Source organism: Symsagittifera roscoffensis, chromosome 2, assembly GCF_963678635.1.
Source record: "Symsagittifera roscoffensis chromosome 2, txSymRosc1.1, whole genome shotgun sequence".
NCBI lineage: Eukaryota > Metazoa > Xenacoelomorpha > Acoela > Convolutidae > Symsagittifera > Symsagittifera roscoffensis.
In genome coordinates, this window is record NC_087063.1 from 10,155,915 (window position 1) to 10,167,709 (window position 11,795).

Here is an 11,795-nt window from a genome sequence, read left to right on the forward strand (position 1 = left end):
TGTTCATCTGCACTAGATAGTAATCTCTTTCTCAAATAGACGGAGCAAGTTTAACTCGGCGGTTTATTATTTTTTCGCTCAGTTTGAAAAACATAGGGTAGTCCCAGCTTGCACTAGTGGACAAAATGAGCGCATTTTTTTTTCTAAACTGCCTCTTTTCAAGGATGATTTTGCAAAACAATCACTGAAATTTTGAAAAATTTGAAAAAAAAATTGTACATGTACCAAGGCAAATGGTCAGAGCTACCCTCTCTGAGTTTTTCAAAACGATTGAAATTGTAAGAAACAGCTGAGTTTAGTAAAATTCTCACGCTGAACAAATCAGCTATTCGTTTAGATTGTTTCACATCTATTATATGGCTAAAATTAGCGCTGATAGGTAAGAACTGGCATTTTCTGATTCTAAGAAGTCCTTGAAACCAAATTTTAAAAATTTCGCAGAGAGTAGCTTTGACCCTTTCCACTTGGTCCACGCACAAACTTGATTTAAATTCCCTTTTAAATAACTTGATTTAAATAACTTGATTTTTGACAAAGTGAAAGTTGTCAAAAATCATCCTTTAAAACAGGCAGTTCAGAGAGAAAACATCTGAATTTGCGCTTGATTCTATCCACTGTCCGGTTTGACGTCATACAAGAAAAAGCCTATCAAACAAATTCATATATGGAGACATATGAAATAAATGCTTGTCATACAACTTTCATTGAAAAAAAACTGTACGACAAGCATTTTTCAATCGAATTTTTGTTTCAAAAATTATCTTGGATTGGTTTCAATCTGGTGACAGTTTTGGTTACATGTGTAGTAAGTCTTCGATGCCAGATATTGAGAGTTTCATAGAGGATAACTCTGATTATTTGCTCTTGTTTTATGCAAAAAGTTTGCTGAAACTTGAGGTAAAAGTTATCCAAAACGGCCAATGAACACAGTCATCTTAGAGAGTAAAAACTTGAATTTGCAGTTAATTTTCAAAAAACAAGGTACTAATTTGGACACATTCCTAATTTACTCACTCGGTTTTTTGAGCCTTGACAATCACTTGCTCGTTTTGAAATTTGAGTTTAAATGATTAATTAAAAAAAAACTAAATTGTGGCATGTCTTTTGGCGGTTAAAAAGAAGTCGTTTATTGTTTGATTTTGAGTGTTTTCCAAACAAATGATTCATCTCTGATAAAAAGAAATCACTGAAACGCGGGTCTCAAAATGATTTTCAAAAAAGTGATTTGGATTGCGTTTTGTTGTCATGATTAGTGAACTTTCTCCAAATTCGTATATTTTGATGCCTTCTGGCATTACAAGAAACATACAAAACCATTCGTTTTTGTGTCAATTCGAACTTTGACTTTTCTTTTCATTCAAGAGCGCCACAATAACTCTGCCTGTTTGACTAAAAAATCATAATCAAGTTATAATCGAGTACGCAAATTCAATTTTTTGGTGAAATTGAAATTTGAATCTGAGTATGTTTGCCTCCCGACGATGCGAAGGTCTGCTAGATGATTTAACACTCGGACAAACTTTTAATTAAAACTTGTCCAAGTATTAAACTATCTAGAAGGCATTTTCGTTTTAAATAAAGGATTGAATGCTTAATTTAATGTTTGGAAATTGAAAAATTCTGCTAGATGGTTTAATGCTTTGACAAAATTAATGAAATTATTGCAGACCCAACGATTTGAGCACTCTTTCAGGGCGCATATCTAGGGTTTTCGCGAGGGGAGGGTGCGGGTTTTCTAAAAATATTTCAAAAATTTTGTCGCCTCTTTTAAATTCTATCAAATTGATTTTCCGAGCTCTCTCAAAGTTTTTATAGAGACTCAAGTTTTTTAAATCTTTGTCTGTACTGCCGTCGATTTTTTGAACTAGAAAATGACAAAAACGATATTTTGAAGTTATAACGCAAATTTTTGAAGTTATTGTCCTTATAAAACTGCGTTTTTTTCTGGTCGATCCCGCCTTAAATTTGTCATTTTTTGGCATCAAAGACGTTCTAATAAAAACTTCCTGGTTGTTCAGCCAAAAAATTGATGGCGTAAAACAGTTTCAAGGGGGATTTTTTGGGTTGTCAGGGGGTCGAACCCCTGTGTGAAGGGGAGGTCTAAATATGTCGCTGCCTTCTTTGATTATTAATTAACCTTAATTGGGATATCCGATATGTAGTGAGTAACTACTGTTTAGGAATACAAGCACGACAATCTGACGCCTGAACAGATTGCGTCAATCAAAGAGACATTTGACAAGTTTGACAAGCAGGACATTGACGGCATCCCCGCCCTTGAGCTCATTAATGTTCTCCGGCAACTTCAGCTCACACCAACAAGTCCAGAAGTCACTGAGGTAAGTTAAAGAAATACATATCACGGATCTACTCAACAATCTTTCCACCCCTCCCCCCTTCAAGAAAGGTGGGAGATTGTTAAGTATCTTAAAATTGTTGAATTTTTGACCAATCAGAATGCAGCAAATTTCAAATTTGCAATAAAAAGCTCTGTGCTAATTTACTATTTTTATTCATAGGTGACGGGTGAAGATTTTTTAGTAGATCCTTAGTACAAATTCAGCAAGCAACCTGCATTGAAGGATTGGCTAAATTGACGTTATTATAAAATAACCGCTAAGATAAATAAATAATCATGATAAATTCGCTTACGAATCATGCATAATTTTGGTCAATTCGATTGGTCTTTGGACTTTACGGCTGCATGCCTGTTTGCAGGTGACATTTGAGAGCAATTTGGAGAATCAGAACCCATATTGTTTGTTTTTATCCAATTGAAAACTTAAAAATTTGTATAAACCGTTTTTGTTGATGTAGATCTAAACCATAAAGACCAAGGATTTTTACTCATAATTTCTTTAAATGAAACAAACTAGTTAGTCTTCAAAAAAATCAACCCAGTTTTCACCAAAAAATCTTTGAACAGAAATCAGTATCATGCAGATATAGGTCTCCGAGTTTTTAAGCAAAAGTGTCTAATTTAATTGCTGAGCTTTGGATTATCTTTAACGAAGTCTTACAGTCTAATTTGACAGTCTTATCGAAAAGAATAGCTCGCTCACTCATTTTCTTCTTATTAAATTTATTCATTACAGATCGCGTTTGTAATGTTCTAATCCGTGTGTCACTTAGGAGATGCTAACTTACTTCTTTTGATGTTATAAAATTATTCACATCTTCACTTGTTTATTGTTTTCTTATAACTTTTGTTAATATTTTATAGACTTCGTATATATGTATTTCATTGATTGAGTGAACTTTGAGTTTTCGTCTCGTCGATCTCATTTCGTCGAATTTTTTTTCCTGGTGATTATTCTCATAAAAAAAATTGTGGTTTCTGTAATTTATCTAGATTTTTGTTTGAGGTGCAGCCATAAATCAGTATTCCATATTGATAAATTGGTTGTATGTAGCTTTTGTAGACTCTTGTTCAATCGATTTGTTCAACCGAAAATGAGTGTTCAACCGATAACATGTTTCTATTTTGGTAGAGAAACTAAAAGAATTTTGTTCATCTATTTTTCACATTTCAGATATGTTCAGTGAAACTAAAGTTGCAATCAATTTGAACTTCTAAATATCTAACATCATTTTCTGCTTTTAAGACATTCCCTCCAAACTTTATCAATGGTTTTAATTTCTTTAAACTGATTACAAATGTTTCGATTTTGTCTTGGTTCATCGTAAGTTTTTTTTTTGCTGCCATCCATGTTTCTATGTTATTCAAATCCAGATCATAGTTTTCTTCCAAAAATTCGCTATCGCGATTAGTGTCATCAGCAAAAAGAACTACGTTGTTTTTTTGGAATCTCGGGGAGATCATTGATAAAAATTAGAAATAGAAGTGAACCCAAAACTGATCCCTGAGGAACCCCGCATTTTATTTTCTGTTGAGTACTTTTTGTATCGCAGACTTTTTTACACACTTTTTTGTTATTGCTTTTCACGCAATATCTTCTGTGGGGCGGATCTAGGATTGTTTTTGAGAGTCAGATAGTGTTTTTTGGTTTGCCAAATTTCCGCCGTAAAAAGTGAATTTTTGAAAATAAAATAACCCAATGATCCTGTTCAAGAAAACCAGGCCAAAATTGAAACTGAAATAACAGTACCAAAGGAGCACCTTTTGGATGGACATGGGGTCGAAGCCACTAGGAAGGGGAGTTGGCGGCTACTTCTTTTTCTATCTCCGCTGGAATGTTTAATCATAGTTAACGAATTTTAACGTAAAAACTCTTTCAACCATGTTGCAAATACTGTGAAAGGCGGAAAATAAAAGAGAGAAAAGCATAGAGAAAAATTATCGCGTATACATTCAGTTAGAAACTATAGAAAGCTAATTGAAACAACAGATCTGATCGGTCAAACTTTTGAAGTGCAGGTTACAAAACTGGGCCGGCTAGCTCAGGTCAAGTCATAAAGCCCCCCCCCCCTTCTTCCCCCAGACTTATTGCTGCTCAAGTCGGCCTCCAAATTCTTCTCTATCCTTCTTGTCCTACCTGCCTCTTCAGTTCTGCTCTTAATTTTTTTGAAACTTTTATACAAATTTATCGTTGCCCCCATTACGAAGCCAACCAGTGCACTGGAAAAGCGCATTTTATGGTATATGTACGTCCAGGGGTGGATCTAGGATTTTCTCGAGGGGGGATTTTCAAAAATTTTTGAAAACAATTTTGACGACCTTTCTTTTTAGGTCGACCAAATTGATTTTTCCGAGCTCTCCTAGACCAGTAAAAAGACGCTGTTGTGGCCGCAGGCAAATTTTTGAAAGAACAGATCAAAAAAGCAGTTTTTGGGCACTTTTTGGAATATTTTGACAAAAATCGCGTTTTTTGGCGCGCGCTCCCCCTCAAAGTTAGTATATATTGGCGCCCAAGGCGCCTTTAGAAAAATTTTAGGGTCGCTCGGCCAAAAATGGATGTCTTAAAAAGTACCAAAGGGGGAACCTTTGGGTCGGCAGGGGGTCGAATCCCTGAGAAGAAGGCGTCCGCCCCCCCCCCCCCCCACAAATGTTTTATTCGAACATGATAAGGTTTTGTCGGTACGTTCAAAGGAAACAATTTGATTGCTGTCATCGAAGAAGCTTTTTTTTTGCTCTAATCAAAACAGTAACTTTAATCAAACTAAGGCGACGTTTGGGTCAATATAGGATCCAAATGGGGCATGGGACAAGCATTGGGATTATACAATGGATGTTTTCTAAAAGCATCAGGGATGCCAATTTATACTAAAATGTTTCAGGATCAAAATGATAAAGGCTTTTGGCTCTGAAGTTGCATTGCAAAACGTATCAAAACTTTCATTTTTAATTGCAATTTTATGGGAAAACAGCTTGCATTAATTTTTGTTCTGTTGAGCAATAAAAACAAATATCGAAATCTGCTATCATTTCTAGATCCATATTTGTTTATTCTCACATCAATGCTCTGCAAAAATAATAAAAACGAATTCAGAGTATCATTTGTAGTTTTTTATTATTATAAAGACCCACATTACCTATTTTTCTGCATTATTCGTTCTTAGCATGTAATTCATGTAAATATTATATACGGGAATTTTCATTACAACTTGGAAAAAGATCCTTAAGTCTTTAAGCCTTTCCTAATTTGTGATGTATTAAGGGTTCTGGATTTGCCTAAGAAGTTGCGAATAATATCAAATATGAGTAGACATACCCGATTAAACCATCTTTATGGAACGCCTATTAATCCTTGTGTTTTCTGATAATCAGATGCACCATCGTAAAACATCTTACACAAAATTCTACCCAAGATAATCAATGGTTTCATAACAAATAACTCAAGTCTCCGATAACAGAGAAAAACAGCCATGATTTGTAGGAAAAAAAATTTAGCTGTGAAACTAAGCTTGTCTTTTATCGAAAGGACTGGATTTTTTTAATTCAAATACCGAATGCAAAACAATCCGTATTGGATCGATATTTTTGTATAAATTACACACTTTTTATAAAACGGCAAAATTTGGCTGATACAAAAAGGACGCAAAGCATTGATTACCTCAAATTTCATATTTTTCAAAAAGGCTAGCAACTTAGTTAACAGGAAAACGCAACAAGACTGCTCGTATCAGGGTGAAACTCTGAATGTTCCGACTGCTTTTTAAATTATATGGAGCAGTAATAACATGAAAAATTTAAATGTTATAATTTTTTTTTGGGAAAAAAAAGTGGAGATTTTTTGTAAAAACATCAACCCACACGCCATATTAAGTACAAAGTGATAGATTTTGCTCTTATTAACAAATCAGTTATGGCATATGAGCTTCCTGTTAACATTTTGGATCGATTCTAATGCGGATTAAACCTCCGCTTATGCGTTAATGGCGCGAAATATATCGCGCGTTAATTGTCCCGAATTGGCCAAAATTGCAATTTTTAAAAGCCCCACAACTTTACAAAAAATGATCGCAAGTAAAAAATTTTTTCAAATTTAAGTTTCGAATGATTAAAAAAAAATTCCGTCGAAAATGGCTAGTTAAAAAGTCGAAATTTATCTGAAGAAAAAAACCAACCCGAGCACAAATGTTCCGTTTCTTTCGTTACGGAAGTCGGAACAAAAAGTGTAAGAAAAAATATGATTTTTTGTTGAGAAGTTTTCAGAAAATGTCATTATGCAAAAATTGACTTTCTTTTACCTTTTTGCAGGGGCGGATCTTTCTCGAGGGGGGTGGGGGATGTGGATTTTCAAATGACGACGTTTTTTTAGGTCGACCGAATTGATTTTTCGAGCTCTCCCTAAGCACGGGTTTAGTCCCTGTTTTGGCCAAATTGACTGCACCGCAGGCAAAAATTTTAAAAAAAACATTCAAAAAAAAGCATTTTTTGGCACTTTTTGGAAATTTTGACCAAAAAATCGCGTTTTTTCGGAGCGCCCCTTAGTGTATTTTGGCGCCGAAGGAGCTTTTAGAAAACATTTAGGGTCAGTCGAAAAATACCAAAAGGGGACCATTTGGGTCGGCAGGGGGTCGAATGACTGAGGAAAAAAGCGTACACTGAGGAAAAAAGCGATTTTCAGACAAAATTAGTAAACAATGTTCAAACCGTTCATTTTGAGGATGAAACGTAATCAGTTATAGCGCGAAAATAATACTGTTTTTAATAAATTACTGTTTAAGATTTTTTTGAAAACTGTTTTTTCATAGCGGCTAGAACAATGTGTTCAAAAGAGACAAAAAAAAAATTTCTGCTCAAAAGTTTTGAAGACGAGGAATTGGAAACTCAAAATTTACAATGATATCTTGCCGCCATAACAGATGAAAAACGGGTGTTTTTTAATGACTACAATGTTTGTTTGATGAAACGAGCAAAATCGCGCTTTTTTGGAGCGCCAACCCCCCTCCAAATTACTATATATTGGCACCGAAGGCGCCTTTAGAAAACTTTTATGGTCGGTCGGCCAAAAATTGATTTCATAAAAAATACCAAAGGGGGACCCTTTGGGTCGGCAGGGGGTCGAATCCTTGAGGAAAAAAGCGTACCCTGAGGAAAAAAAAACGATTTTCAGACAAAATCAGTAAACAATGTTCAAACAGTTCATTTTGAGGATGAAACGTGATCAGTTATAGCGGGATAATAATCCTGTTTTAATAAATCACTGTATAAGATATTTTGAAAGCTGTTTTTTATCATTATCCCAGAAGAAAAAGTATGCTCAAAGCGGCTAGAACAATGTGTTCAATAGTGACAAAAAAATTTCTGCTCAAAAGTTTTGAAGACGAGGAATATGAAACTTAAAGTTTACAACGATATCTTGCCGCCATAACAGATGAAAAACTGGTGTTTTTTAAGGACTACATTACTTGTCTGATGAAACGAGGAAAAGTGTCTGTACAATGAACGATTGTTTAAGAACAAAATCTTCGGACTAGTTCTTTTTGTTCCAATTTTCGTAACAAAAGTAACACGGAATATTTGTGCTCGGGTGGGTTTTTTTCTTCAGACAAATTTCGACTTTTTAACATGCCATTTTTGATGGGATTTTAAAAATATCAATCAAAAGCTTTTGTTGTCCTGAATTTAAACTTGAAAAGATATCTCACCTGTGATTTCATAAAATTGTGAGGGTTTAAAGATTGTCATTTTGGCCAATTTGGGACAATTAACGCGCGATATATTTTGTGCTATTAACGCGTAAGCGGAGATTTAATCCGTCTTAGAAATCGTTCCAAATTGGTTCAAAGAAGATTATATTGGTTCAAAGAAGACTTTAAGAAAATTATATCATTTTCAATTGTTACAAATAATTTTTTCATGTTTATACTGCTCCATAGACCTTATGAGGCAGTCAAAACATTCAAGGGCTCGCCCTGATACGAGCAGTCTTGTTTTTTTTTTTCAAAATAAATCTGTATCCGAACGTGTGCATCCCTCTAGGTTCTGGAAAAGATGCACGCGAACAGTGCGGAGTGTGTGGTGACGTTTGAGGAGTTCCTGGACATCTACTGGGATTTTAGTCAGAGGGTAATCAGCGAGGAACAGGTGAAGGACGCCTTCAAAATATTGGACAAGGAGGGCAAGGGAGAAATAACTGTCGAGACACTACGACAGTTCCTCACTACCACAGGTTGAAATAATTGCCATCATAATGCATGGCCTGCTGACATTTACTTTCATATGGATCGATTTATCATTTTGAAGGCCAATGAGATCCGGGGCTCGGGTATCCAAAACAATGCAATCGGGTAGCGTTTTTGTGGTTTTTTCTCAACAAATGCCTGTTTCGAAGGAATTAGTGGGTCAAATTACGTTCTTTTGGCGGCTTACTTCGGTTTCTGTTTCAGTATGTTTCGGGAGAGTGTCTCAGTAAACCAATTTGGTTTTTGTGCGACCAAAAAACTTCATTGAAAACTTGGAAAATTTTATCAAACTGGCCCCTTGCGAAGATGCCAGATCACCTGTCCATATTATGTTTATTGATGTGTTGATAGGTGACATGCTGGACGAGGATGAGTTTGAAGCGATGATTGAGGAGGCAGATTTAGAGGGCACAGGTGTGATCAACTACGAAGAGTTCGTCACCATCATGTCCATCGAATAGACTGCTGTCTGCTGTCAGATAAGGCCATAGAATATACGGCCATGGCCATCTAGACATCACCGACATAACGCACGCTTCACGCATGGAAAACTAATTAGAAACTAAATTTTGCCAGAAACAAGTCCTAAATAGATACAAATCTTTAAATAATTGCTTTTTTTTCAAGAAAATGAAAGAATGAGGGAAAAATCAGGTTATTACACTAAATGATCAGTTATTAATTAAACAAAACGCTAACTGTGGGCTTGCTTGGTTTTTGCATGGTCAAAAATCAATTCAAAGCATTTTTTCTTAGAATGAATGCTAGCCAGTCCATTTCGCAACAAGAACCTAAACCCGTCATTGACTATCTACTTTTTTATACTTGCATTGTTCTTTTTATACTTGCAGTGAAAAAAAATAATATCGAAGATTTCAGTTCAGATCAAAATTGACAAATCGTGATGTTGCCGTTCTAAATGACTGTTTTAAGACCTGAGCTGCGAGGAATGAAGTTTAGACAAAGGTTTAGAGCTGGCCCTTAGAAACCCGCGGCGAAGAATTGTTTTCTCAAGTACAAGCTTGAAATCGTTCATTGTTCAGTTTCTGCGTCAGTGACATCTAAAATTTCAAATGTTTGCTCAAATTAGTGCGATGCTGTAAAGTGCACTCCTTATTCTTGCCGTACGTAATCCAAAGCCCATAATTATAATATCAACCGGTAGAATTGGAGCTAACCGAAAGTCCCAAACGCAAACATACTTACCTCTCCCCACCAAAACAAGCAAGGTTTTAACCATAATAATAACAATTTTTTTTCAACAATATGGTACTGCACAGGCAGTAACCTTGATGCTATGCTAATGTTATTTAAGTGTTAATGTTCTATTTTATCAGGTCAAGGTCAAGCTGGATCTAACCTTACCGCCAAACGTAGTTAGCAGAGTTTTCATTGTGCTTGTTATCCGTACGGATATAACGGATATCCATCATGAACTGATTCAAACTAAAACATTAAACATTAAATATAACTTGATACCTAATCAGGACACTTAAGCATCATACTTATGTAAAACTAAACATATAGATGTCTGATCTAACTAAGTACTTATTGAAACTAATGCCATATTCAATAGCTATTTATGAGTCTCTGTCTCTCTCATGATTTCGAGGTCAGATTCGAATCAGACATAAGTTTACCAATTGAATTTAAGTTGTTAACAGATTCTTCTTATCACTATTAACCATAGCTTTTGTCTCAAACCGTATCATACTACGATACCTACTTTCCGTGGGTATAACATTGCGCAGCAATCACAAAAAAAACACTGGGTATCGCGCTATTCTGGCAAAAAGCCTTGGCGGAACCCCCAATCGAAGTGGAGAAATGGAACCAGCAACTATATCTGGTAAGCTTAGCGAATGACGTAATTAATTTGCAGTAACTTCTACGAGATCCACCTCCAGTTCGAAAGCCACAAGAGCCTGGGAATAAAAGCCGAACCTGTTGGATTCGTACGAAGAAGAGGAAACCAGAACCGCAATAATCGAAGGGAAACAGAGGTCGCCCGTAATCACAACGTGGTAATAATCAACGTCAGGAAGCCGATCAAAAACAATCTTGCTATAAAAGCGGAAATTCGTTCGGACCTGGGCACCTCCAACAATGTCCAGCAAAATATAAAATTTGCAACAAACGCACGAAAAGTGGACACTACGCCAGACCTTGCAATTCCTCCAATGCCAATGCCATTACAGACGAACAGGATCCAGAATAATCTATTCATGACACGGACATGACAGCCTACATGGGCTAAATTAAGGCGGGAGATGTGATTTCGGGATGGGAATTACTCCACATAGATGACACAAGCATAAAAGCGATGAGTTTCCAAGATAGGCAACCAGACCAAATAATGGCAAACGATCTAAAAGGGCATCTCATTAGAGCCAGAATGGGAAACAACAACTTTGTTTTCATGCCGATACAGGGTCACCAACTGCTTTCGTCAACAACAAGACAGCCACCACTCTGCATAACACAGTTAAACAGGCCAGACGACAACAGCTGGGACAAAACGACGAAGCGAATAGAATGGTGTGCTATAACGGCTACAAGATCCTTTCATTCGGCAGAATCTTCACTCCGATTGAAGCTGGAGGGTGGACGGTTGACACCGCGTCCTTCTTTTTGGTAGACGATAAGCGAGCAAATATCATGGGACGAAATCTACTACCCTTTCTCGGCATCAACCTTTTTCAAGAAAATCCAACTGGTAAGTCAATGAACTTTGTATCTGATACGGAGCAGTCAGACGCATTCATAAACAATGGGGTATAATCAACATATCCGGGACTATGCACACGCATTGGTCCTTCCGAAAACCAAATGGTGTACAGAAAAATGCTAAGCGACTTTAAAGCCTTGCAACAAAAATGACGGAGATATCCGATCCATATTTAAGAATAAGTCGAACAAGAAATAGGATACCTAATTGATCAGGGCCATATCCTAAAACTCGACAGCTGCAGTGACAAATAAATTGTTAGCTCGATAGTAATAACAATAAAAAAAGATCATACAATCAAACTAGCAATGAATTCAAAACAAATCAACAAGGCAATACATAAGAAAAAATATCAAGTGCTCAATATTGACGTGCTTTTAGACAATGTAGCACAATTAGCGCAAAAAGCCAATAACAAACCCGGTACCACATTTTTTTTTCGAAAATTGACCTCCGCTATGCTCACAGTCAATTA

At 36.1% G+C, this 11,795-nt stretch overlaps 1 protein-coding gene across 1 annotated transcript in view; it reads left to right on the top strand.

Annotated features, from left to right (window-relative positions):
- The window catches only part of LOC134839875 (uncharacterized), a 44,795-nt gene extending 35,592 nt beyond the window's left edge, over positions 1 to 9,203 (top strand). The window contains exons 2-4 of the mRNA XM_063855499.1: positions 2,181 to 2,339; positions 8,390 to 8,579; positions 8,944 to 9,203. Coding sequence (XP_063711569.1) covers positions 2,181 to 2,339; positions 8,390 to 8,579; positions 8,944 to 9,053 — 459 coding nt within the window. The 3' untranslated portion in view covers positions 9,054 to 9,203. The remainder of the gene's footprint in view (positions 1 to 2,180; positions 2,340 to 8,389; positions 8,580 to 8,943) is intronic.
- The last annotated feature ends 2,592 nt before the right edge of the window (positions 9,204 to 11,795 follow it).